This window comes from Platalea leucorodia, assembly GCF_965183815.1.
Source record: "Platalea leucorodia genome assembly, chromosome: 1".
In the NCBI taxonomy this organism is placed as follows: domain Eukaryota; kingdom Metazoa; phylum Chordata; class Aves; order Pelecaniformes; family Threskiornithidae; genus Platalea; species Platalea leucorodia.
In genome coordinates this window covers 110,020,055-110,045,756 of record NC_138823.1, presented here as the reverse complement: position 1 = coordinate 110,045,756, position 25,702 = coordinate 110,020,055, and the positions used below count along the sequence as shown (strand labels likewise).

General features: G+C 43.6%; 3 protein-coding genes across 5 annotated transcripts in view; 1 reads left to right on the top strand and 2 right to left on the bottom strand.

Moving 5' to 3' along the window:
* Positions 1–569: 569 nt before the first annotated feature.
* On the bottom strand, positions 570–2,716 carry LOC309598592 (uncharacterized protein; the record flags this gene model as incomplete). Its single annotated transcript, XM_082329329.1, is given in 5 exon segments — positions 570–770; positions 773–1,214; positions 1,216–1,678; positions 1,767–1,937; positions 2,512–2,716. Coding segments are annotated over 5 exon segments (1,482 nt in total).
* A 17,028-nt stretch (positions 2,717–19,744) lies between these two features.
* On the top strand, positions 19,745–23,006 carry SEC61G (SEC61 translocon subunit gamma; the record flags this gene model as incomplete). 3 transcript variants are annotated; one of them, XR_014227767.1, is made up of 4 exons in its annotated part: positions 20,083–20,377; positions 20,605–20,704; positions 21,936–22,038; positions 22,897–23,006. XR_014227767.1 is itself a non-coding variant. In XM_082307828.1 (3 exons), exons 2-3 carry the CDS (start codon positions 20,611–20,613, stop codon positions 22,040–22,042), a joined length of 201 nt encoding a protein of 66 aa, XP_082163954.1. In that variant the 5' UTR covers positions 19,745–19,807; positions 20,605–20,610. The 3 variants fall into 3 exon arrangements, 2 of the variants coding, with proteins under 2 accessions (XP_082163954.1, XP_082163955.1); XM_082307828.1 differs by lacking the exons at positions 20,083–20,377; positions 22,897–23,006 and adding an exon at positions 19,745–19,807 and having other exon boundaries at positions 21,936–22,042; XM_082307829.1 differs by lacking the exons at positions 20,083–20,377; positions 22,897–23,006 and adding an exon at positions 19,872–20,022 and having other exon boundaries at positions 21,936–22,042.
* A 1,383-nt stretch (positions 23,007–24,389) lies between these two features.
* TPK1 (thiamin pyrophosphokinase 1) overlaps positions 24,390–25,702 on the bottom strand; it is a gene marked incomplete at its 5' end in the record, with an annotated part of 308,235 nt that continues 306,922 nt past the window's right edge. The window contains one exon of the mRNA XM_082337756.1: positions 24,390–24,608. Within this exon, the coding sequence (XP_082193882.1) occupies positions 24,490–24,608 (119 nt within the window). The 3' untranslated portion in view covers positions 24,390–24,489. The remainder of the gene's footprint in view (positions 24,609–25,702) is intronic.

The following is a 25,702-nucleotide window of genomic DNA, read 5'->3' as shown; positions in this document are numbered from 1 at the left end:
ATGTACATAGATAGAAAGAAATTGAATCTGCACGAGAATTGAACCTCAACAACTGGCACTCTTTTTGGAACGTCATGCAAGCTTGTATGTGGGTCAAAATGCGGTATGGGAAACGCTTCAAATATTTGCTAAAAAAAATACAGTTTAAAAGAAGTCCCAATTCTGTGTATCTGCTTTTGAAATTTTACTTTAAAGGAAAGAGCACTTGCAGATGACTCCAAATTGAGCTCAGCTCTTCAGCAAACGTTCATCCCTTGGTTTGTCATTGGGTCAGACAACAAATCACACCTCTGAGAATCATTCCTATTCCGAGGAATCCCAAATGGGCTTTGCGGGCGGCCTCAGTGAACTTTCTGGTTGGTCTGTCCTTCCTCCAGGGCTTAGCCCTTCCTCCAGAACAGTTTTCAGACTGACACTGTTCTACTTCTTTCTCCCAGTCTCTCCCCTGTTGCAGAGAAGACATTGCTTGTTCTTTCAGGTCATTCCTCCGAGTTGTTTCCAGTTCTCCAGAGAATATTTTGCAAACTGGCCCAGACTCTTCAGTATTCTCCTGAAATTGCACCTTTTCTTCAGGAAGCTTTTTTTTTAGCTCTTTCCCATTGCACAAGGACTTTCTCCTTAAAGTTCCCTTGCTTTCCAACACACCGCTCCTGAGATCTCTCCAGGTCTTTCTGAGTCCTCTTCTGTTCCTCCAGGGCTTTCTTCTGAGCTTTCTCTTGCTCACCCAGGAGCTCTTTCTGAGCTCTCTCAAGTTCTTCTAGGGCCTTTTTTTTTGTGCTTTCTCCAGTTCTTCCAAGATTTTATTAGCTTTGTTTTGTTCATTCTTAGCCCTCTGCTGCTCCTCTAAGGCTCGTTGCTCTGTTTTTGCAAGTTCTTTCAGGATTTCCAGTGCTCTCTCTTGTTCTCTGACAGCCCTTATTTGAGCTCTCTCCTGCTTCTCCACAGCTTTTCTTTGTGATAGCTGCAGTTCCTCCAGAGCCTTCTGAGCGCTCTTCTGTTCTTCTAATGCAGCCCTCTGAGCTCCTTCTTGCTCTTGAAGGGCCTTTCTATAAGCTTTCTCCAGTTCCTCCCGAGCATTTATCTGAGCCACCTCCAATTCTTCCAGGGCCCTTTTCTGAGCTCTTGCTAGTTCCTCTAGGGCTTTTTCAACACCTTCTTTTTCTTCCAGGGGTTTCTTCTGAGCTCCTTCACGTTCTTCCTTGGCTTCCTTCTGGTTTTTTTATCAGTCCTACCAAAACCTGCTGGTGAGCTTTCTCCAGTTCCTGCAGAGTCTTCAACTGGTTTCTCTCTTCTTCCAACAACTTCTTCTGTGCATTCTCCTGTTGCTCCAGAACTTTCCATGGGACTTTCTCCTCTTCCTCAAACCCCATCTGTTGAGTTTTAAACTGCTCTACCAACTCCACCTGCAAAGCAATCAACTGTTGCTCAGGTTCCAGGTACCACACTGCCTCCTGCAATGCTTTTTGTTCCAGACTCTCCTGTGGTGCGTTCTTCTGCTCAGCTAACATCTTCTGCTTGACTTGTATCTGTTCTTTCTTCATGGCCTTTTCCCAAGATTCGTCCTTCTCCTGAGAGCTGTCTTGTTCCTCCAGGGCTGCTTTCTTAACTCTTTCCATATCTTTGGGGGCTTTGTTAGTTCTTAATCCTTCCTCCTTTGGTTCCTTCTTGATCCTCTCTGCTACATCCACAAAGTCATCTTCCCTTTGCTTTCCTTCCTGTACTCCCCTGAACTTCTGTTAGCATGGAATTGGTGTCTTCATTCTAACCCAGTTGGCAGGCCAGTTCAAGGTCTCTGGCGGCCTTGTGCCAGCGACCCCGGAGCTGGAATGCCTTCCATCGCCAGTGGTAAGGCTGTGGAGAACCTGGGTTGATTTTTATTGCTTTGTCACAGTCCCTAATGGCAGCTATTGGTTTCAGCAACCTCAGGTAGACACTGGCTCAGCTTACATGTAAGACTGCAAGCTGTGGGTTGAACTTGATGGCATCAGTGAACGACTCAACAGTTTTGTGAAATTTGCCTGCTCTCAGTGCATGAAAGGCTTCCCTTTCCTTTTCAATGGCCTGTTTCATCATCTCGTTAGCTATCTTCATGCTGTCATCTCCTATTTTCTGAAGGTCTTCAGCCTCTTCAGTCAATCCTTCATTTTCAGTAGTGACTTCACTGCCCTCAGTCTTTGATTCTCTCCTGGGCTTTTCCTTCCCCTCAGCTCTACACGGACCTTCCATGTCACACTTATTCTCTTCTACTGGATATTGCTTTTGCTCTTCAGATTCCCTACAACAGTCATTATCAGGTTCCTGGGAGGTCCAAAGGTGAACCTGTTCATGCTCCTGGGCATTCTGAAGCTGTGCTTTTTCCTTTTCTTGAGAAGTCAGATGCTGATCCCTCTCTTCTTCTGCCATGGACTTCCCCACCCTTGGCAATGCATCCAGTAATTGCTTTGTGTTTTGTCTCTCCTCATACTTTTTTCGGTGCCTAGCAATTTTGGTGCCTGTCTGCCTCCAACTCACTCTCATCACTCCTCAGCTCTTCACTGGACTCTTCCTCCCTCTCAGACTTTGCCTGAGCCTCAGAACCTAATTTACAAGCCAAGGAAATGTTACAGGCAGCCTCTTTTAAATGCCCCAAATGCTGGAGGACTTTTCCTTGGAATTTATAGGCCTGTGCTGAACTGGGATTCAGTTTAATAGCTCTGTCACGGTCACTAATGGCCATAGTTGGCTCTTGCATCTGCAAAAAGACGCTGGCTCTGTTAACGTGTGAGCTGGCAAGGTGTGGATTCAGCTTGATGACACTGGACAGCATATCAACTGCTTTCTGATTTTCACCTTTGCTAGGAAATCAAAGGCCTTTCTTGTTCTTTCAATAATCTGCTTCATCACCTCCTCTGATAGCCCTAAATTTCGTCCCTCTTTTTTTTGTGGATTATCTGTCTGAGGATCAGTTGTCTTCTCTTTAGCATTTTCCAAACCATGCTTTCCCTCATCTTCTTGAAACTTTCCTGCTGCTGTAACTAGCTCCTTTGTATCTGTTTTGCTTGAAGCAGATGGTAAGTAATTTTCTGTACTTTCTATGGATTTCCAGAAAAAGTGATGATCCTCAGAATTTAGAAAAGATGGGTCTGATTTTGCCAGTATTTTCCTTGAAGGGATGGTGCTCAGATCCCCAAAGGATGATATTACACAGAATTTGTTGTCACTGAAAGCAGAGGAAGAAACATAAGATGAAAAACATCTTACCTGAGAGCTCTGATTATTAAGTTAGAGCCAGGTATATGTGGCAAGCTTCCCTGTTCTTCTTCCTTCTGTTGTCTTGCTGCTGGACCTAATTAAGGGGTTAAGGCCAGCTGCAGGGTCCCAATGACTTAAAGAACTAGAATAGAATTTGTCACTTCATATATTGCATCATCATTGGAATCCTGAGATGGCTTCTTAAAGTCGTATCACACAGGAAGGGGTCCCTGTAATCTTTCTTCTTCTTCAGTTTATTGCACATTATACGCAACACAGGTATATGTGTGTGCATCTGTGTGCATGCATGCCTGTTACAAAGAGCAGACACAGGACTGGACAGCCTATTTATTTGTTTTCACATTTAAACAAAAATATGTTTTATGAGCCACAACCAACATGAAGGCAGTAACAGCTGGATAACAATTTTGTGTTTAGACATGCTTTGGCCCAGTATTTTCCCTTACAAATGAAAAAAGAAAACTAAACAGCTTGGCCTGACAATAACACATGCCTATGGGCAATATGAAGACCAAAAAAACTGTGCAGTACAGTTGCATGGGGTATCCTTTGTCAGGACATTTTCCAAAATTTTTTAAAACTAACTTTTTCTGAAGTTTATACATTTGCTTTTCAGCAACATCTTTATAGCTCCAAAGGTCATTGGAGGGACAATTTAGCTGCATCCAGAAGAGTCAATAAATCTTCCTGAACACACAGAAAAATCTTAAACTTATTGAAAAGATTCTCAAGCTGAGTCCTTGAATATCCTTACTTAACTTTCATACTAATTTGGGGCTGATGAGCCTCCTTTTCAGTTGGAGCCCTTGGCCAATGTTCTTAGAGTCGATTTGACTCTAAGGCATCCAACAGGTTCTATCAGGCTGGGCTGGCACTGTATGGTGCTAAAGGCAGGCAACTATTCTGCTCTCATATGGCTCACAAAGTTTTTTAATGCTGCTTTTGGGACAAAAAGTTTGTTTGTTTGTTTTTTCCCCCCATTGCTCCTAAACCCCACCTGTTTACTTCTCTTAATTTCAGTCGCTTACTGTCTTGGCCATGCTATGAACACCCAGGTCTCAGTCATTGTTTATTTCCTTTCACCCTTGCTTCTGATCTTGATATGCTTCTTCCCTCTTCTGAAACTCCCAAGTTCTGGAACCCTATGTCTTAACCCATGTTTCTCTTCACACACCACTGGCTTGTATACTAAGTCTGTATATCTTACAGACTTGCAAAAACATGTGGCCTTGAGGCTACATTGCTTTTGTGTATTTCAGTCCTTGAACCACCCTTTCTAAGTTTGCTAACGAGTGAACTTAGAATTATGTTTGCACAATCTCTGCAATATTGATCAGTGCGTGGATAGCAAAAACCAGCAAACCCAGAGCAAAAATGAACAGTCCAGATAAGCTCAAGAATTAACACTGATGCAACAGAAATTTGTTTAAACTGCCACATTTGCAGAACCCAGACAAAATACAGTTAACCTAAATAAATGAAATCTACTCTTCTGCACATCTCTTTCGCTGGAAAAAGCAGTCTGTGGCTGTCACTGTTTTGAGGACAATAATGCCATCTAGTGAGAGAAAAGGCTCAATGTCCTATTTACATTCTCGTACAGGTACAATACAGAACATTTTAGATTTATCTATTGAAATGGTTGCATGAAAAGTGCACTACAGGAAATAAATTGTCTTCTCGAGAGGCCACTTTTTTTTTTTATGAGCAAGACAACAGTTTTTTCAGCAATACTTGAATATTTGTTTGTATGGGAAGATTTTATTATCTCTTCTGGACTTGCTTATTACACATACATATTAAAAAATTAATGTAAATAGATTTTTTCTTATGGAATATTTTTCAATAAACACTAAATTTTTCACTGGTTTGCCTTTAAAAAACTAACTGATAACTGATTACAATGACAATTGATCAGATAAAAACAGGTTTCAAAGTTGATTTTGTTTCTGTTGTTTTGTTGACTCCAAGAAAGGCTGGCAGACACTCTGCCTGCCTGTCAAGTACATTTTTTAACCCATATGTTATGATCATCCACTAAGAAATCTAAGAAAATATGAAATACACAGTTATGTACGCAGGCAAACGTTCCTGGGCTAACACATCCAGAGAAATCTTAGACCAAGGTTGAAAGTCCCCAACTTCCACGCAGACAAAAACGTCCAGGCAAAAGAATAGAATATGTCTGCAAGAAGAATGGAGGTAGAGGTGCCTTCATTATCTGTAAAGACCTCAAACAAGTCAGATGCTTCTCTTCTATATAACCCCTTTGCACTGCTGCATCTCATAGCGCAAGAAACACCACAGTCAGCACAAGGAGGAGAGGAGTTGGCACCTTGCTAACACCTAAGGCCAGTACAGTTACAAAACAGGTGTGTTCCTTTGCTTTTTTAACTTTTGAGACCCAATCTGTTCCAAAAGCTCAGAGCAGTGAGCTTGCATCAGGCTAAAAAAATTCAAAATTACAGTAAGTAAGTGGGGTACTTGCAGAGGAGGGATGCAAACATGAGAGGTAAAGATGTGCTGAGACTCTACATCTGACCCCAGCGGTAGAGAAATGGGGCTGGAGGCTCAGCTCCCTCCTCAGCTTGGAGGGAGCCTGCATGCATCCCTCCTGGCAACATGACTCGGGTAACAACAGTGGTAAGGCAGGAATGTGAACATAAACCGTGTGGGGGAATAAAATGCCTGTAACTGTTCTGGGAGAAAACCGGTAACGCCAAGAGCAAGTTAGCAGTGCTAAAAGTTGCCCAAGACAATCATTGGGCAGGTTAAAAAGGAACTGGGAGACTTTTGAAAAAAGGCATCAGCTTGAAAAGAAGCATAAGAAGCCTGGCCGTTCGGCAGCTGTGAGAAGTGGGATCGGAGCGGCGGTCAGGGGGGTTGGCACAGCCAGAAGCGCGGGCACCGCCACCTCCGCCAGCTGCCCCCGCGGCACCGTGAGCATCCCGCCTCCTGCACCCATCCTGCAGGGGATGCAAGGTGAGCACCTGTAACCCACGCTGCCACGGGGGTGCACGTAACCGCGAATATGTGTTCATCTATGTGTTTGGGATGAGCTGCAGAAAAATGCTTAGAAATCCGTAAGTGCTTATTAACGTCGTGTCTGGTATTGGGGTTTATCTATTGCACTGCTCGAGCTGTTCCTGAAAGTTTAGTTCTCTGATTGCTGGTTACTTGTTGTTAATAAATCAATAGGCCCCTTCGAGCCCGATTTAAAACATGTGAGTTGACCAGTTTTTCCCTGAGACAGCAATACCCTGTTCACCATGGTAGACCTGTGAAGCTCATTTGGACACTTGACTCTTCCCACGCAAGGGCTGATGCATCTTCTCAGATGTATGAATTGCTCTGGGCGTTAGGACACCTTCAAGTTTGTTGTTGCAGCATCTACACCGCAAGATATTTAGCTCCATGAAAGCAGTGGGTACCCAGCAATGCCTGAAATAAGCTTCTGGCAAATACATATATATTTGTCACTCAAGATTTGCTCTTTTAGTCTGATGAACTGCAAGAAGGATCCCCTGACAGAATTATGACTTCACAACTCACAGCTGTTATTTATGCTCTATAAAATGTCATCAACATCTGCTACTGTAGCTAAATGCAGTACTGCAATGCGATTTTAAGCTCAGATGTAAACAAACAAAAATTGTTTCCAAACAATGGCATAAAAGGCAATAAAGCTGAAATAACCCTGAGTATTTTAAAATCTAAAAGTGTATCAATCACTTGAATTTCTATAGGCTGAAATGCATATGGGAACAGAAAACTTCAGTTTTCCAAATGTAAGTCTTATGTGCCTGAACAAACTCAAGGTTTTCAAGTGTTGTTTGTATTTTACGTCTGTTTCTATGTCATGTTGGCATTCCTGGTCCTCACGTTTAATATTCACAGAAAGACGGGTGCCCCTTCACATAGTGCCTCAGGATCTGTCACCTCTGTCACTTCAGAACTGCCACAGGCACATTGACAGTCACACCCAGAAAGGGATGTCCTGGGACAGCGTGCCGGACCTGCAGGCGTCTCCTGTGCGGGCTCACGTCACGTAGCACTCAGGCTAGCAGCCACCCTGACCTGGCTGGCAAGAGGAACATACACGCTTGCCTTGGGGCAGCCAAACGACTCCAACTGTTCTTTCCAGCACCTGGAAATAGCTTTGATCAGTGAAAAAGCATCAGTTCTTGCAATGCAAACACCTAAAATTTAGAAACGTCTTGTGAAACACTTTGAGAAATGTAATTACTGCCACAAGAGATGCTAACCCAAATGTGCACTTCCAAATACGCAGTCTGATTCTTACAGTCTGCAATGGATCTCCACTCCCCATCTTTTGTTTCCTTCAGTACCAAGAAGTAACTCCTCTAACATGGCTCACCTAGAGCAAAAGAACCTGTCCTGGTCTCCTAAATTCCAGTAAGATCTTCACTTCTTGGGCTTTTCTGAAAGGAGTCCCTGGAAAAAAATCAGAAAGGGACACTAGAGAAAGCATTGGAAGGCCAAAGACTGGACGGTCAAACCTTGGGCCACTATGTCCATTCATTGGGGCATACTGACAGCCAGTCTCCTAGAAGTAAATTTTACTGGGATAGGCAATGATGAGAACTTCTTCCAAATGTGCAGCTCTATCCACATACCCTAAAGGCGTGGGCTGGTGCCAGAGAAGCCAGGGTCCAGAGGTCAGTAGCCATCAGACCAGCTCTGTTCTCCCTGGAGTCATGTGAACACTAAGTTGTATAGGATGGAGATGATGCCAAATGTCATCGAGATCTTGCTAGTGCTAAATAAGATCAATGAGAAGGTTTTCTCTACCTCTGGCAGATGGAAAAACTCCCAAGTGGAAGGTAGCCAGGGAGCCTTTCACAGAATACGAATGCTAGTTAACTTTCTACTCTGAAACACACCCTCCTCCACTGATATCTGGAGGTGCCAAAAGACTGCAACTACAAAACTTCCCCAGCACCACAGTTTTAGTTTGGCACCGGCAACCTATCAGCAGAATCAAGGAAGTCACCACTGCCAGATGACCTTTAAAAAGTAATGTCTTACAAACTCTAAATTTTCAGAGAAAAATCCTGAGAGAAAGATAGCTACAGATGGCGTACTACCCTGAGGACTCATTTGGAGAAGCACAATTTGAAAGTGCCCAGGAGCTGATAAATTAACCTCTAGATAGCCTGTGTGTTTACAGACCTTGGAGCTGTCAGACGCTCTGAGATTGTCTGTCCCCATCCCAGGCTCCGGCTCCCGAGGCTGGCTGGGATTGTACCAAACAACTCTCACTGAAGATAGCCAGAAGCCGGATTTTGTCAAACGGCACTAGCTGTGTCTAGCAGGGCAGCATTTATAAGTAAGGTTTGGGATTAAGGAATGGAATAAAGTATCTCCAACTCCATGGACTGTTCCAAGGACTTGAGGGGGATGTTTAATGAGGGTGCCAACATTTCAAGCAGCTCCAAGAAAGCTCAGGAGTTTAAGGACATACAAGCAAAGATCATCCTGCAAAACAACTCGCAGAGGTAATTAAGAGCCAGAGAAGACTGAAGAACCTCTGCATTCAGTGCTACATTCACAGGTCGGCAGAGAGTTTGAAACCAATGCAGTCAACACTATAGATGATTTAACAATAGCTATCTGATAAGCAAAATCTACGGATGATACACAACGCAGCACTTGAGGACTACTAGTAAAGCAGGCCAAAGTTACATGACTAATTAACTGCAGACAAGAGACTGAGCCAAGATCTAACACCTTGGAATAAGGTGGAGTCCTGGGAGCTCCAAGAAAAGAAAGCAGAAATGCTCCAAGAAACAAAAAGGAACTGACAGAGAAGCGCAACACCGTCCCCCTCCATTTTACCTGCATCGGGGGTGGGTGCACATTTCAGACCTAAAGGACTGACCTCATTAGTACAGCCAACAAAAGATTACCTGCCTTCAGTGCTTGTACATAGGTACCCCTATAGTGCAACTGTACATATAGACAAAGCACTTGGAGTAGAATTATGAATGTTTTAAAATGACGTAAAGGAGACTCGCCTCACAGAAAACGTGGGAGTTAATGTATAAAACCTTTTACAGTACAAGAGGAAGCCTAGCCCAACTCATATTACAATTTGTCAGTGGTTGCTTCTTAACAGTTGTAAGACTGGAACAACTGAGTATTTGCCATTTATTTCCAGAGTAGATCACTTCCCACATGTAATCTGCAAGTGACTCCAGCTGTGGTTCCTTATCCCTCCAGTAAGAGAGGACATGGAGCCGAAGACTGCTACAGGAGATCCCATATTACTTAAGTCTTCTCAAGCCCTCAGGACCTACCCGAGTCTTGCGCATCTAGAAAAGCTTCACAGATTATTTATTTGATAATTCATATCCACTGGCCTCCTCTCAGGCTGCAATGGTGGGAACTGAGGCATTCACTGCTCTAGGGTAAAAGAACAGAAAAAGGCATCTTGGGTATTTTCTGTGTACCGTATTTTGCAATTATTTTAAAAATTGGAAGTCTTATTAGCACCACCTCTCTCAATCCATGACAAGCTACAGACTGCCAGTAAGATTAGAATTAAAAAGCAGTTGATGTAATAAAAGACCCTAATTTACACAATTGAAGCTGTATATTTTAAAGGCCAAGGGTATCAATAATACTGAACTGATGATAACAAAGATTTGTTAGCCCTTAAAAGCCTTAAATCTATACAGCAGACAGAAGCCTTAGATTTCCCAGCATTTAATATCATTTTAATAGCTTAATGATTAACTCACAGTTCATATCATGTTCAGTGGCCAGTATGTTTGTCAGGTTCGTGTCTATAAACGACTTGTAGGAGTCTAAATACTGGTCTATCTACACTGCAATCCCAAAGGAATAACGAGAACCTCTGCAAACGTACAGACCAGCCACCACAGATATCGAAGACAAAGCTGGGATACTAACCATCAGGCATCTTTATCCTGCAGCCAAGGTAGACTGAAGGCAGGCTCCTGAAGATCCACCACTTCCTTCAGCTGAGCTATCCAAATAACCTGGGGAGATAGTTCGATACAGACAAATCACACTGCTGTACCCTGAGTCAAAGGATGTTTTGCTTTGCAGTTTAATTGCCAAATGGGTTTAACACAGAAGTACAGCAAGAACTATTAGAAGAAAATGAAACAAAAAGAGTTTCTGTACTTTGACAGTGTAACCAGTCCTCCACTGCTTTACTTTGCATTTTCTCTGGCTCCTCAGCTCATAATTTCTTTCAGCTCAGACCTCTTGCACCATCACACTACAGAGAATTTCATTTTTCCTACTTACATTACATACCATACCTGAATGTTCCCTGCCCCCATCGCTGAAGGGAAACACAGAATAACACCTCCTTATCTCGGTCCTACAGGTAGGATGTACTAAACAAGGCTTTTTCCCTAAGCACCTGATGTCTTCCCAGAAGCTAATTAAATGTAGCTAAGGGCAGGCTATTCTTTTATAGTGAAAATCAGGCTTAGGGGTGAGTGGGGACTGAGTAGGCTAAAGGAATGGTTGCAGAAAGGACGCAGGTAAGTGAGCTGGGGTTGAACAGTTATAAGCATGGTGTGTTTGTACCTGGCATGGGTAAAAATGTGAAGAGACTACATATAGCCTCTTTAGCCCAGGAAAATCTCTCAGGCAATGTTTATCAGCAACGCTGTTATATTACATACGGATTATTATTTTACAGTATTAGGTTCTAACACATATATTTTTAAGAGTGAAATATTGAATTCAACAAATAACTCCAAAGACGAGGACAGTAACACCTTGTGATACCAATTTCACAGCTTGACTCAGCATTAGGTTCTAATCAGGATTACAGCTCTTACAGGCCCAGCACAGGTATCTTTACTTCAGCCGCATAAACCCAGAATAACAAAAATTAATGATTTATACTTATGAAATACATATGAGATCAAGTTCTCTGTTGCAGGTAATAAGGAAAAGTGCTGTTGACTACACTTGAAAACTGTAATATTACAGATGCCAGTACCAAACAGCTGCCAGGCGCTTTTGAAATGAATTTTATAAAGGTACGCCAGATTTCATTCAGATTATGTGCCGTGAATTTGCTAGACGCAAGATACGCAATCCAGTTAATAGCATTATCAGGATAGCGTTGTGTCCACACATTAAGACAGATGCAAGGTTCAAAGTGCAATTTGCAGATAATCATTTGGGCAAGATTATTTCATACTTGACTAATTTAGCTAACAATTTCAAAAAGGTGCTAATTAAAAAATGCCTGGGGCTTTCACTTGCTGCCAAAATTGCAGAGACGCTGCCATTGAAATGTTTCCATCTAATTATTAAAGAAAGCATTTGGACTGGTTCAGGAGCTGGAGAACAGACACAAACTTACCGTAGTGTTAGCAAAACTCACTTTTGAAACTTCCTGAATCTGACTACTCCAACATTTTGGTCAGTTTTACAACACTAACTCCATGATTAAGAGGAAGTGACATCTGGGTAATAAAGGCATCAGAAAGTGCTAGATCGTCAGGTATTTATTTTTTTAAACCAACACCATCTTGCAGGCTTCTGTTCTCTTCTCCAATGATGCAAGTAATTGATTTTTATCTTACTGGGAAAGGAAGTGAGAGAAATGAGATTTACAAATATTTCATTGCCTGCTCCAATTGCAACTGTTACTGATGGGGCTAAAGAATTACCAGCAATTTGGTGTTGAAAACCTGCTGGATACATTTGTACCAGTTGAACAGAAAATTCCCCAAATCCTTTTCACCAATAAAGACTTGGAGCATTACTGGTGAGACAAATAAGCAGAGTAACCCACCGAACCTTATTATTCCTTGTGCAGGATCAAATAAAACTCATCAAGACTGCTGCAGATTTGGACAACAGCGAGAAAGGTCTCCAGCTTCTTCATGCTGTGAAAAGCAGCTTCTCCCTCAGCACTCCCCCTTGCATGTGAGGAGGGGCATGCACTCAACTAGTGACCGAACAAAACTGCTTCTCTAATGACCAACATTTTCAGGTCGTTCTCAAGACATCTTTAAAGGACCTACAGTTCACAGACACTCTATCCCTGCTCGCTGAGCAGCAGGCCCCATCAAGGTTCCTCAGACTGAGCACCTAGAAACTGAAATAGTCAAAAATCCCAGATCCATTCAAATTTCTTTTTAGGTAACACATGGAGCGAAGATTTGTGAAGGAGGAAAGGGGGGCATTAAAAAATATCTTCAAAAGAGTAAGAAAAAGGTACATTAAAAAAAAGAAACTTTGCAATTCTAGTTTTCTGAAGTTCAAGAATGATCCCCATCCCCGTAAAACCTTCCAAAGCTGATTTTCAGTTCTGATATACCCAAACTCCTCTGGATTCTTTTTTGCCCAAGTTATTACACATTTAGAGCATGTTTCCAAGGCACCCTTTGTGAAAGCACATGCTGCTAGCGTGCCTGAAGCACACAGCTCCTGTGCAAATCAGCGACATGTCTCCTTTGGCACAGGCACTTGGCAAAATTCAGACCTCAACAGTATTACAAAATGTGAACCCATAAAAGCTTAATCTGAGCCAAAGGCAAATGTCCTACTTAATCTGAAAGCAGGAACAAAGACAGGCAGACAACCAACTATATACAGATCAGTGGGAAAATAGATGTTAAAAAACCCTACGGGCAAGTAAATTATTGCTCTTTTCAGTGGTGAGAAGTTTTTTTTTCTGTCTGTCCACCTCTATCCTTTCAGCCGCTTGCTCTGCCCTACCCATCAGATGGTTCCCACTCTCATAAAATGGTGGCTCTCAACTTCTTTCATATTTTTACAGTTTTACAACAGGTAAAAGCTGAAGAAACACCTTTTACCTCCAGAGAAAGAGATGGCATCCTGGCCCACACTCCTAGCCAGCTAGGATTTTGGACCTCCCCAGAGATGACATGTAATGAAATAGCTTTTCTACCAAAACACGTACCATGACAGCAGGACTGGGGTCCAGCTCAGCTGATCGCGTTACCAGGATGGAACAGACATCCTGAGCAGTTACTGCTGAGCCACAAGCCGAGCAGAAGGTGTACTGAAACATCACAGAAAGAAAATACAGTTTTAGTTTCACTACACATATAAAATACAAACAAGGGGCGTGGGGCATGCTTCACAAACTGAAATAAGTGCAGGTTTGCCAAAACAAAGTAAAATAAGATCTCATCCTAAAAGTGGGACTTTTAATTAATGTTTTGACGCTATAGCCATGCAACGATGAACTGCTTGTTCATGGTTACTGAACAGATTGTTCGCTCTGTCATCTTGGCTTGAAGCAGACGGGGCCATGTTCAATATACTTGAAAAGATGCTTTGCTTGCACTTTTTGTTCCTACTTCTGTATCTGCAATATGATTGAGTCTTATGTATAATACATTCAACCATTGCACATTTTTGAAAGCCATTTTTTAATGTCTGAATACACACAAAGCACCTGAAAAATGTTTCTGCTGACATAAAATACTCTTCTGCTACAAAAACAAAGCTATCATTTCATTTTTAATCAAACTTTGTCCTCAGAAAAAAAAAGAATCATCTTAAGGTTAAGAATATTTCCAATTTTAATTTGGCTTTTTTTTTTTTTTTTAATCTGAGGTGGTAATTAGTATTTCCTGACATAGTAGTGTTGTTATTATGAAGAATTAAGTAATTTGTTTCTTATCATACACAAAAATGTTCAGGTGGAAACTGCAAAGGTGGGAACAAGGCCTGTATCATCAGTTGCCACTTACCAGAGCAAGACTTAGAGGAAGCATTTTCTGGCCCATTGTTTATCAAAGTTACTTTTCTTGTTACTTTTTTCTCGGATGAGCCCAGAAACGATAGAAGAACATTAACTGGCACAAAAAACAAACTGTGACCTTAAAAAGTGGCGCACCTCAAGGAAAGAGTTGAGAAATGGCTAAAAATAAGAGAAATCACAGCCATCAGCGGCAGCTGTGCTAAAACAAAACAATATTACAAGCACTGAACCAGAGAAACTACTAGGCATTTGATTTTTCTTTGCCTCTCAGACCTGAACACCTGATGGAGGCACACCTATTCATCTGCTAACTTCCCCATATTGCTTTTGCTATCTAGCAATCTTCTCTTCAGACCTTTTTAGTCTGAGGTATCATTTAGTGATGCCATTTTAGCATACTGCCCTTGTTTCTCTCATATGGCGTCTATTATTATACAGACACAAATCTTCCAAGTCCTCTCACTCTTCAGGTCTTTCAAATTAAATTGAACATGGACTTTGTTTAAAAGGTCATCTTTAAAATTATACACAATAAATCTAACACTGGTAAAAATCTATTTTAACAGCACTCCTCCCTCATCCCCACATTTCATCTCCATTGAATAGTAAGCAGCACAAATCAAAGGATGGGGCTTGCTGATGGCTTCAGACTAGCAACATTCCCTTTCATAACCATGGCATTAAAGCCTGATCTAGTGGTATTTCTATAATTAATGAGGCTAACCCAAAGACACGGACCGCAAACACTTCATCAGTTCCTTCTGAACCCTGAATCTGAGCTATCATTTCCTTCCTAACATTAATTCCTCATTTATATTCTTCCCCTGCATCTGTACAGCTCCTGAGGAGGGAAATCATCTTTCTTCCCATCGTAAATCATGCAGATGTGCTTATCAAGTCCAAACAGAGACTCAGGATCGTTTAGGAGAATGAAAAGCTAAAAATAATTTTTAAATGTCAGAAGCACACAGATATTCCAAAGGTTTCTCAAGATATAAATTAATCAAACATATTTACGATAATGTAAAATTAAGAAATAAAAGGTCCCATACATCTTAGCAATTTCTAAAGACTGAATTTTATAGTCATTTAGTCATCCAACAACACCGACTGTCAGGTGATGGATCATTAGCATGACTTCAGTCAATAGGGCTACTGTGCTGCTGCCTTTGAAAAGCGGAGGCGGCACCTACCCGCGGCACTGCTCAACAGGCTGCTCTGCCCAAGGAAGTCCCCGGACACCTTTCCCACGCCATCAGCTTGCTTTCTCCCCTCGCTCTTCCTTCTCTGCGCTCTTCCCTTCTTTGGGCTGTAAAGCTCATGCTGCTGCATGGTCTTTGTTCTCCGCGATGTCTGTTTTCTGTCCCAGAGCATACCCAGATGCCCACCATCCCCAGTGGCCTGTCTTCCTTGCGTATGCAAGTCCACAAGCTGCCACCTTCCCAGTTTTCTTAGTCTTTTTCTTTGCCTTTGCTGCCTCACAGGATAACCATTTTCCCCTCAAATTCATGAAGGCAAGTCAGATTCTGTCCCCCAAAGGCTACTCTGCTCAAACAATCCATTCCTCCCAAAAACTCCCCTGGAGAAGCAACCAGTCTTTTGCCTTGCCTCCTTCCAGTTCAAATGGTGCCTCGTGCCCTGCCAGAAGGCAGGCATTTGGAGACCCTGGGCACAGCGTCGGCTGTGCCTCCTGCCCACCCCTCTGGCCCTTCCTACTGGGGAGCAGCTCAACTCCTGCTGCCCATCGTGGGATGGGATGGAGAGAGCTCAGCAAGACCCCATACCCCAAACGTATCACTTTTTCTGCAGCCGCAGGGGACCCGCCGGGATCACTACACCCAAGTATTTTCTTCTAGGACATGGGCAGTACTCCTTAAAACAAGAAAACCAGACTGCCAGGTCTCTCCCCTCTGGCACGCAGAGAGAAGAGCACTTCCCCTACTGTCGAACTGCTGCTGAGGCCAGGCAGCGCCAGCCTCACAGAAGCCTGAGCCGGAGCAGGCACTTTGCTCTGCCCGTTTGCCCAGGGATGGAGCAGAGGCAGGGTAGGGCAAGCAGGGTTACCTCCCACAGGGAAGAAGCTCGGAGGCCCGGTCATACAGAGCTGCTACTCTGTCCTCCCTGCGCCACTCGGGGATTGCACGTGTGCCGTCTCAGCACGCAGAGGCTGAGCTTCCTCTCATACAGAAGACCGCACCTTTTCCCCTTTCCAGCTGATCCCGCGCCACCTTTGCTGCAACTGCTGGCAGCTCTCTGGCTCCCAGTCACCCCACCGTGCTCTGCGGGCTGCAGCGGGATCTACCGTGGGGCAGGCCGGCAGCGTGGGATGGGAGAGGCTGAAGCGGAGATTTATCTCGCTCCCCCTTCTACGCGTGGCCATAAGCGTCCAGATCCAGGGGGATAGATGTTATACAATAGTCTAATGTGCCAATAGTTAAAAGCAGGTATTTATCTTTCATGTCCTCCAAAGGACAAGAAACAAACGACAAATCAAAATGTGTAAATAAGCAAAGTAAAACTATCATCAAAAGAATTCTCTCACCCTTGGAGCGTGCAATAGGATGGGGGGCGGGGGGGGAAGATATCGCTCCAGTTAATGCAAAATGAATATCCAGAAGCAAATCAGCATCAGCACACTACAATATAGGATAACAACTGTCTTTTTCTGTTGAGAGAATGATTATTTACTGCTTAGATAGTCATAAATGCAGACTTGTAAAGCTGTCATAAAAATTTACATGTGCAAGCACACCACTTTCTTCCCCGACCTTGCAAGGACCATAAAGAAGTAGAAACAAAACACCCTAGCAATGGCCTAGCTTTCAATGAAAAAAACACACGTGCCTGGGAAATGTAAACTTTTTCATATCTTCTGCAAATGCAGATGACTCTCTGTAAATATATACAGAAAAGTAGCATAGTTGCTCTAAAGACCAAGTATGAGTAACAATATATTAGTTCAAGGACAATTAAAAAAATCCATGTTGGAAAAGAGTTTGAGGAAGAACAGCAAATGCTCTCTGTGCACAAAACAGGCCTCTGCCTCTCCCCCAAGGTGCTGAAGTCCAGACTCACAGCCTGGCAGGGAAAGAAGAGAGCTCAGCGTGGGAGCCTGACGGACGGCTGAGACAGGGGACAACTGACACCTTCCACCCCATCACAGAGAACCCATGGTAACGAACCCATGACACAGCGACGTTGTTAAGCCAGGCAGAACGTGCTGTGATTCTCCAGAACATTTCTCCACACGAAAAACAACCTAAAATAGGGAATTTGGGGGGAAACAAAGGTTTATTTCAGCAAATGCTTTTTAAAACCAAAGTCTAATCCAAGCAGAAGTCTATGTCAAGAATTGTTTCACACACATGTGTCTTCTTGTTTCAGGTTAATTTTTTTTCCCAATCATCCCCATTTGGTTACAGGAACATAGTGCTGCGGAAACCTTTCTTCTGCAGCGATGGTTTCCAGCAAGGCTCATCATGCAGCACAGCTGGAAATGTGAGTTTCCTCTGTTGGTAGTCTCCAGGATTTATCTATGACACTGAATGGAAAAAACAAACCAGAAAACCACCAAAGGCAGCCTCCATGTACCGACTTCTCATGCAGAGCACCAGCAACCTGCTCTGGCCCACCAGGCGCACACTATGGCTACCAGGCCCTCAGCTGTTTTCCTTACAGATATTCCTCTCCCTGAGCGGTGAGACTGCTCATCCTTGCAGATTGGAAACGGGCCTCAAAAACGAGAGACAAATGATATGCGTATCTGTTGTGGGAGGCCTGACTCTGTGGTCTTTCCATGCTGGTGTGCCAGTGGAAAAGGTCCAGCAGAATTTGGCCACCAAAATTACGTCCCCATTTGAGGCATAGTGCTAGATAAGGCCTGATTCAAAACAAAATCCAATGCGTGGCCAGGCCCTTGGAGAAAACTTGTAGGGGAGCCCAAGGCAATAACCCTCCAAAGCCAAAGAGAAAGCTCATCTTTGAAGGAGACCAGTAATATTGAGTGACCTGCCCTGTGGGCAAAGACAAGGAGGGTGGCTGTCAAAAAATCCACTGAATATCCAACAACTCCCTGCTGTGATGTGATGGTACTTTATCTGTCATGAAGACTGTCAGCAAGAAGCTAAGCCCAGAAAATATTTTGTGCACACTTATATCCAATAGTGAGTTGAGATCAGCAAAACATTTGCCTAATCTGGCTGCAGAAGCCCTACAGCCTGACTGATGAATGATTAATAAGCCTTGAGTACTTGATATACACTCAAAGCAGCAGTCAACTAGGAACAGAGTTCTAGATCAAACTTAATACCAAAAGCAAATTAAGGATAAAAATCACTAAATGTTACCTTTGTTCTTTCCGTATCTGTTACACGACCTGATTTTCCTTTCAAAAACAGCAAGAAAGGACTCACATTAGGCAGTGACAGCCTCTTTTACCCCCTCATGCAAGGAAGCGTTCTACATTACGCCTGTGGTGCTGAAACGTAAAAAGCTTTCCCATTTTTAAGCGCTGTGCTGCACACTCCTCTATACAAAAAAGCCACAGGAGTCGATGTTTTCAAAGGTGATGAACTCCTGTAGTTTGCAAGGGCTTCAGCACTCCTACAAATCAATACATGTCTGACTCATGGGCAATCACAGTCTGAACAAGTTTTTCATGTTGTTTTTTTTTCCTCCCTTCATCGAACAGCATTTGTTACTGGTATATTGGTACCATCTTCCCTTTCTTTCCCGCTACAAGGCTCTTGGATCCTATGGCTGCAACCGCAAGGAAAAGTAAATTCATTTGTCAAACATCCACAGAATGATAGAATCATTCAAGTTGGAAAAGACCTTTACGATCAAGTCCAACCGTTAACCTAGCACTGCCACGTCCACCACTAAACCATGTCCTCAAGCACCACCTCTACCTGAATTTTAAATACCTCCAGGGATGGGGACTCAACCACTTCCCTGGGCAGCCTGTTCCAGTGCCTGACTGCCCTTTCAGTGAAGAAGTTTTTCCCAGTATCCAACCTAAACCTCCCCTGGTGCAGCTTGAGGCCGTTTCCTCTCGTCCTATCGCTTGTTACTAGGGAGAAGAGACCAACCCCCACCTCGCTACAGCCTCCTTTCAGGGAGTTACAGAGAGCAAGAAGGTCTCCCCTCAGCCTCCTCTTCTCCAGGCTAAACAACCCCAGCTCCCTCAGCCGCTCCTCATAAGACTTGTGCTCCAGACCCTTCACCAGCTTCACTGCCCTCCTCTGGACACGCTCCAGCACCTCCATGTCCTTCTCGTGGTGAGGGGCCATAAGAAGCGCTGCCCGGATCAATTACAGGCGGGTCACCCCGCACAGGTGCCCACGCCCCGGGGCCGCGGGCCGCAGCCCCGCCGGGCCCCACCGACAGCCTCTCCCCGCGCTGTGCACCGGCTGCCCGCCCTGGGGCGCCGAGGCCTCCCCCGGGAGGAGAGGCAGGAGAGGCCGGGGCGGCGGCGACTGCCGGCCGGGGCTCCTCTGCCCGCACACCGTGTGAGGCCGCACCAGGCCCCGGCGCCCGGCGGCCTTGACACCGCCCCGCTGGTGAGGCGGCAAGGGGCGCGCGGCGAGGGGGGACCCCGGGAAGCGGAAAGAAAAAAAAAACAAAAAACCAAACAACAAACAAACCCCGACCCTCAAAATCCTCCTTTTTCTTCTGAAAACGAACCCGCCCCGCCCCCCCCGCTCCCCCGCTGGGAAGGGGCGGTGCCGCGCGCGCGGCGCGGTGACGTCACCGCCCCCCGCCGCTGTGCGACGTGGCCTTCGCCCGGCAGCGCGAGCGGTAGGGGCGGCGCGGGGGCTCCGCGGGACGGGGCTGGGGGGCCCGGGAGGGAGCCCCGGGAGCGGCCGCAGCCCCCGGTCCCGCTGGGCCGGCCTCCCCCGGGGCGGGGGGGAGGAGCAGTTCGTGGGGGCCGAGGCGCCCCTCGGAGCGAGGCCGCCGGCCTGCGCTGCGTGTCCCAACGGCGGGGCGGCCCGGCCTGGGCCGCGGCCTCGGCGGTAAGGGGCGGGGGGGGGCGCCTCGGGGGCACGTCGTCGGGGAGAGGTGAGAGGGTCGGGTGTGAGGGAGCCTCGTGCCGGAGGGTCCGTTGGGCCGGCCGGCCGCCGATCCCGCTGGCCCGGTGCCCGGCTGGGGGCGGCGCGGCTGGCGGACGCTTGTTTTGAGAAGAAAACGAGGCCGCGGTGCGTCTGTTGGCGCTCGCCAGCCCTCCGCCAGCTTTTGCCGCGGGGATTTCTCGAAACGGGTGACTTCTGTCCATTGAGAAGTCTTCCACAGTTTTCTCGGAAGCGTAACAGGACATAAGCTGAAAGCACGCCGTTATGGAGCCGTTGTTTTCCTCTTCTATGCTGAAAGGTGTAATTTTTCATACTTTTTGTAGGTAGTGGTAGGTCATCGTGTTTATATATTGACACAGCGTCTTTATTTTCTGCAAAGCGGAACTGTCTTTTAAAGTCCAGTTAGATTGCACTATGACATTTTAAGTTATCCTTCTGAGTGCTCCTTCTACTTCTGTAATTAAAAAATTATCTCTTTCAGTATATACGTGGCACCACCAATACTAAACCCATTCATCTTTGCAGGTAATCATGGATCAGGTAATGCAATTCGTGGAACCCAGCCGTCAGTTTGTAAAAGACTCCATACGACTTGTTAAAAGATGCACCAAGCCTGACAGGAAAGGTAAAGCACACAATAAAACAGAACACGATCCTTATTTCATCTTATATTTTACCGTGTATCCTTCCGTATGTGACTTGATTTTTTTTGTCATGAATGTTTCTCAGCTTCCAGTATGAGATTTAAACTTGAGTAGTTGTCCAGTTGTTAATGGGTTTGTGGTTCTGGATATAATAAACTTGAATGTGCCCTTTTCTGGCATGTACTCAGTCAGGTGTGTGAGAGTGGTACTAAAACTCACCTTATGAAATAGGCTAAGTAGCTGAAATTAGCCATTTTGAGACAGACAGGTAATTTCATGTATTAGGTAAACTGATCTGAGAAGAACTTGTGTGCACTTTGAAAAGACAAATGCAGCTGTCAAGTTTGTCTGACTGCAGTCAACTTGGGGGAAACTCTGGAGGAAGCTGCTTGTTACGTGACCTAGGGGGAAACACTTCATTTTAGGATACTCAAAAGGAGCAAGGCTTGCTTTTTGCAGTGCCCATTCAGTACTTCACAGTTGTCAGTGACTGCCTGATTGGGACAGGAAGACCTTTGTTGCTGGAAGTATAGAAGAGAAGATTTTTGGACTTTCTCAAAGGCATTAGCAAGAAGCTATAGCTATAACCAGAATGTAACTGGTTGTCCTTGATGGCAGTAGTTACGATGCTTTATTCACGTGCTCAGGGTGAAGTTTACTGACGTCTTTGGACATCAGTAAGGAACTTCATTCATTGTCAGAGTGGCAGGATTATGAGGGGCTGTTGACCTTCTTAGTCCACTTCATGGTTCCTGTTTTAAAATAATGGAGAATACCACTTAAGTACTTGATTTTTGCGGGGATGTAAGATGCTGTCTTCCCGTAACAAACATAAATGCAGCTTTTCCATTTTTGATACTCTATTGAGAATTATTTTCAGGGCTTGTAAGAGGTATAAAGGAAAGATAATGGAATAAATGGTCCATGAACTTTTATGGACTGTGGGTATTTCTGATTGATTCTGTTTACTATTTAAAATGACTTGAGATCAGCCATGCTTTGTGGAAAGCGGCATCTTCTCTCTTAAAGTCTCATCTGTCTTCTGAGAAAGTGGATTTGTTTCTTAGTGTCAATGCAGTTTGCTTTTGAACTGATTCCTGTGTTAACATTACCATTTTCTACAGAGAGATCTCTCCTTTGGTCGCTGTAGTGCACGTCTCCTCTATGCTATACGTGAGGTTTCCTAGACTAAAATTTTTTTTGGTTTTGCAGAGTTCCAGAAGATTGCCATGGCAACAGCAATAGGCTTTGCAATAATGGGATTTATTGGTTTCTTTGTCAAATTGATCCATATCCCAATCAACAATATCATTGTGTAAGTAAATATGAACCTTCAATTTCACTACATTTTACATTGATTTTTACCTGTTCAATTTTAAATGGAGGATGTTGGCGAGCCCTACAGGATCCACGTTGCTTTAGTATCTCTGCATTTCACATGTTAGGGTAATATGACAGATATTACTTGATTCAAAGGACTTGATCAGGAAGTAGGTCGTTAACTTAGCATGCTGCAAAGGTATTAGATCCATAGTTCTTCAAAGTTTTTTTGAGTATTCTGCTTCAAAACTGAACGTCAAATATTTTGATTTCCAGTTCCTCCGTGTGTGTTTATCCATAGAATGTTTACCTTACTTGGATCTTGCATACTCTTACTGTTTGCAGTTTATAATTTGGGTATCCAAAGTAAATGCACGGGCAGTAATGCAGAGAAAACTGAGTGGTTGTGCTGGAAGATGACAACGCACAGAACAAAGTTGGTCTTGTTTCATTTACTGAGTGCTAGATATGTTTGAAACTTTGTTTTACGTGTAACTGCATTTTGTAAAATACCTTTTGGAACGAAGGTTGCAGCATGAAAAACTTGACCCTTAAGTTGACTGGCAGCCATGGTACTGATGTAGTAACACTACCAATTAAAACTCCTCAGGTTCTCCAGAGCTGATGTAATCCCTTTTCTAGCACTGGAACAGGTGAAATACTATTCCGTGACCATAACATGTGGCTTGCTTATACCTGTAAGAGTGGTCCTCTAGGCAAGGAGAAATGTTTGAAAATAGGAGATAAGCTGTTTGTCCTAACAAGGCAATGGTGGGAGGATAAATTAGACTTCAGATGGGGTCACTTGATCACACTTGGTTAGTTGAAACTGATTGCTTTGCTCTCTCAACAGAGGCGGCTGAATATTCATCATGAAGAACAAGCCATTGTGACACTTGCTGCAAAGATTTCACAGCTTTGTAACTCGTTTGCTATTAAACAAGCTCATTTGGGATTTTCAAACATTCTTGTCATCTTATTCCTCTTTTAAAGTGTATGCAATCATACCTGTCTACATTACAGGCTTTTTTTTTTTTTTATTTAATTGTAGTAGAGTGGTTGTTTAGTTACTTCTTTCAACTGTAATAGAATCATTCAGGTAGGAAGGAACCTTGTGAGGTCTCTAGTCCAACCTCCTGCTCAAAGCTGGGTCAGTGTTGCGTTCAGACGAGGTTGCTTAGGGCTTTGTCCAGTCGGGTACGAAAACCTCCAAGGGTGACAACTGTACAGCCGCTCTTCAGAAGCTGTTCCAATGCTTAATTTACTGCTTAGTAAACAGCATTGTTCCAGCAAAAGTAGGCAGTAAGAAAACAGCATTACTGGATCCTCTCAAGTGGTGACTTAAAGGTCTATCAACTGAAATTCTTGTCACTAATTTCTGGAATCACCATCATTACCCCTAATTCCTTTCTGCATTTGGAGACTGGAAAAAAAAAAAATCCATCGAATAAAGAACTTGCATTGCCAGTCCTTACTCTGACGGCATAATTAAGAAAGCCAAACTTGGTTACTGAGATGTACAGTTTGAGGTTAATTTAGTTGTCAGAGATACTAAGTCCTTCAGCGAATCAACAACTTGCTCACACTGTTGGATTGGATATACACCCATTTTGGCTACTGGTTCTGTAAGGCAACTGCACACAGAATTATAAAAGGCTCTTGTATTTGTTGACCTGGAAAGTTTCCATTATTAAAAAATGATCGAATATTTTGATTTTAAAAACTAAGCCTGCAAAAACTCTGGTAGATGCAATGCTCTTTGTCCTCAGATTGAGGTTAAGAAATTTATATTTCACTCCAACAAGCTTATTGTAAGCATTTGGTGTTTGCAGAAGTTACAATGCTACTTCTATTACAGACTTTAAAAGCACTTAATATTGGGGAATCTGATATTGGTATTACAGCAAAACTGAAGCTTCTTCAGTACACAAACTTGCTTTGTAAGTAGAAAAACTGAATTATTACTCGAGAAATCTTCACCAGCACCTACATATGTTACAAACCAGGACAGAAAAATGAGGTTTAACTGCTCTTAGTGCTATCACCTTTTAATATAGTTATACTATGTGCAACTGTGTACTGCATTTCCTTTTGGCAAAAGGGGAAAAAGTAGTTCAGTATTGGAAAAAAATTCTTTGTAAGAATAGTCTGAACTAACCAGGTAAGCAGTAGCAGTTTCTTTACATTCGCTTCTGTTTGTGATTGTATTGGGTGGCAGCTCATGTGTCTTCTGATTAAGTGGTGTGAGGTACCAGAATGAAGTACTCAATTATTGCTACTAATCTTGATTTGATCTCAAGTGACTTTTATTTCAGATTTGTTTTCCATTCAGTACATAAAATCAGTGTCTGCTTATATCTTTCGGAACAGCTTTACTGTCTTAATCCAAAGAAATTTTGCAGTAATTTGAGTTGAGTCAGATCAGAAAAGGCAGTTGTAGCTCATGTCATCTTTTGATAGCCATTGTCCACAGTAAAGGCTTGTCTGTCTCAATGGTCACAATGCCGGAGCCGTCATAGGTATTGGAAGTACTGACGAGCGTTCCAAACTTGAGCACCTGGTTAGCTACAAAAAAATAAGTCAAAGACTTAGTGGTACTCTTGAAACAAATGCATTGATGTGCATTTATTGTTGTGAAGATGGCTGCTCCCGCAAAGAAGGAATAAAACAGCTGAGTAAATCTAACCCAGATAAACAACATCTAAAATAGCTATGTTAAATATTAATTAGAAGGCTTGTATGAGACTGTATCCAATGACCTGCAGAGGAAATAAATTAATCCCCAAATTAGCATTCTGAGTTTACAGCAGATTATTACAAAAGCAAGATTGTTGAATGATCCCCAGAGTTTCACATCTGGAAATTTGTATTTCATTAGCATCAGCTCAAGTACCAGTGCTAGACAAGGTATTTAAAGTAAAACGAGGCAGAGGATCTTACTGTAGTTCCCAACACGGGATTTGCTTTAGTTCAGCAGCAAGCTTATAATCTCTTAAAATGTGAACAGTTCTAGAGCAAAGGCCAGCAGTTAAAAAGTGGTATTAACAACTTTTGCTTTGAAGTGACTTGCATCTTTTCTTCTAGGCCATGCCTAGTCAGGGAGGTGTCCACGTGCATTAGAAACCAAGTGGCATTACTCTAACAAATAGCTTATGTCAATTTTAGGAGAGTTTAACGCAGCTGATAGTGCAGTTGTAGTGATAATTTTGAAATAGCTGTGAAGTTTTAAGCAACAGTTCTGTATTGTTTTACCTGACCTGTTTTAAGGGTTACACAGACTTCCCACAAGCTGAGACCAAAGACAAAAGCTGCCCCCAAAACAAAAAAACCCCACAGTTTAACTTTTATCTCCCATTTCCTCCCTTTTGGATATCACATTGCTTGGATTTTTCAAACATATGAACTTCCCCAAAGGCACTCCAAGACTAGTCAGTTCTGTATTAGTCCTTGCTCATACAAAGGTTCAGAGTAAGAACTCTAAGACTGTCCTTTGGTTTAGTCTGTAAAACAAGCCCAATGACAGCTCTTACTGGTGCCACTGAGGGTTACGTTTCTGTGAAGGATACGAGGAGAGCTGCAGCTGGGGAGAATTGCTCAGGCAGATCAGCAAGCCTGCGTGGCTTGTCAGAACTGCCACGTCGTGCCTTAATACTGAAGGA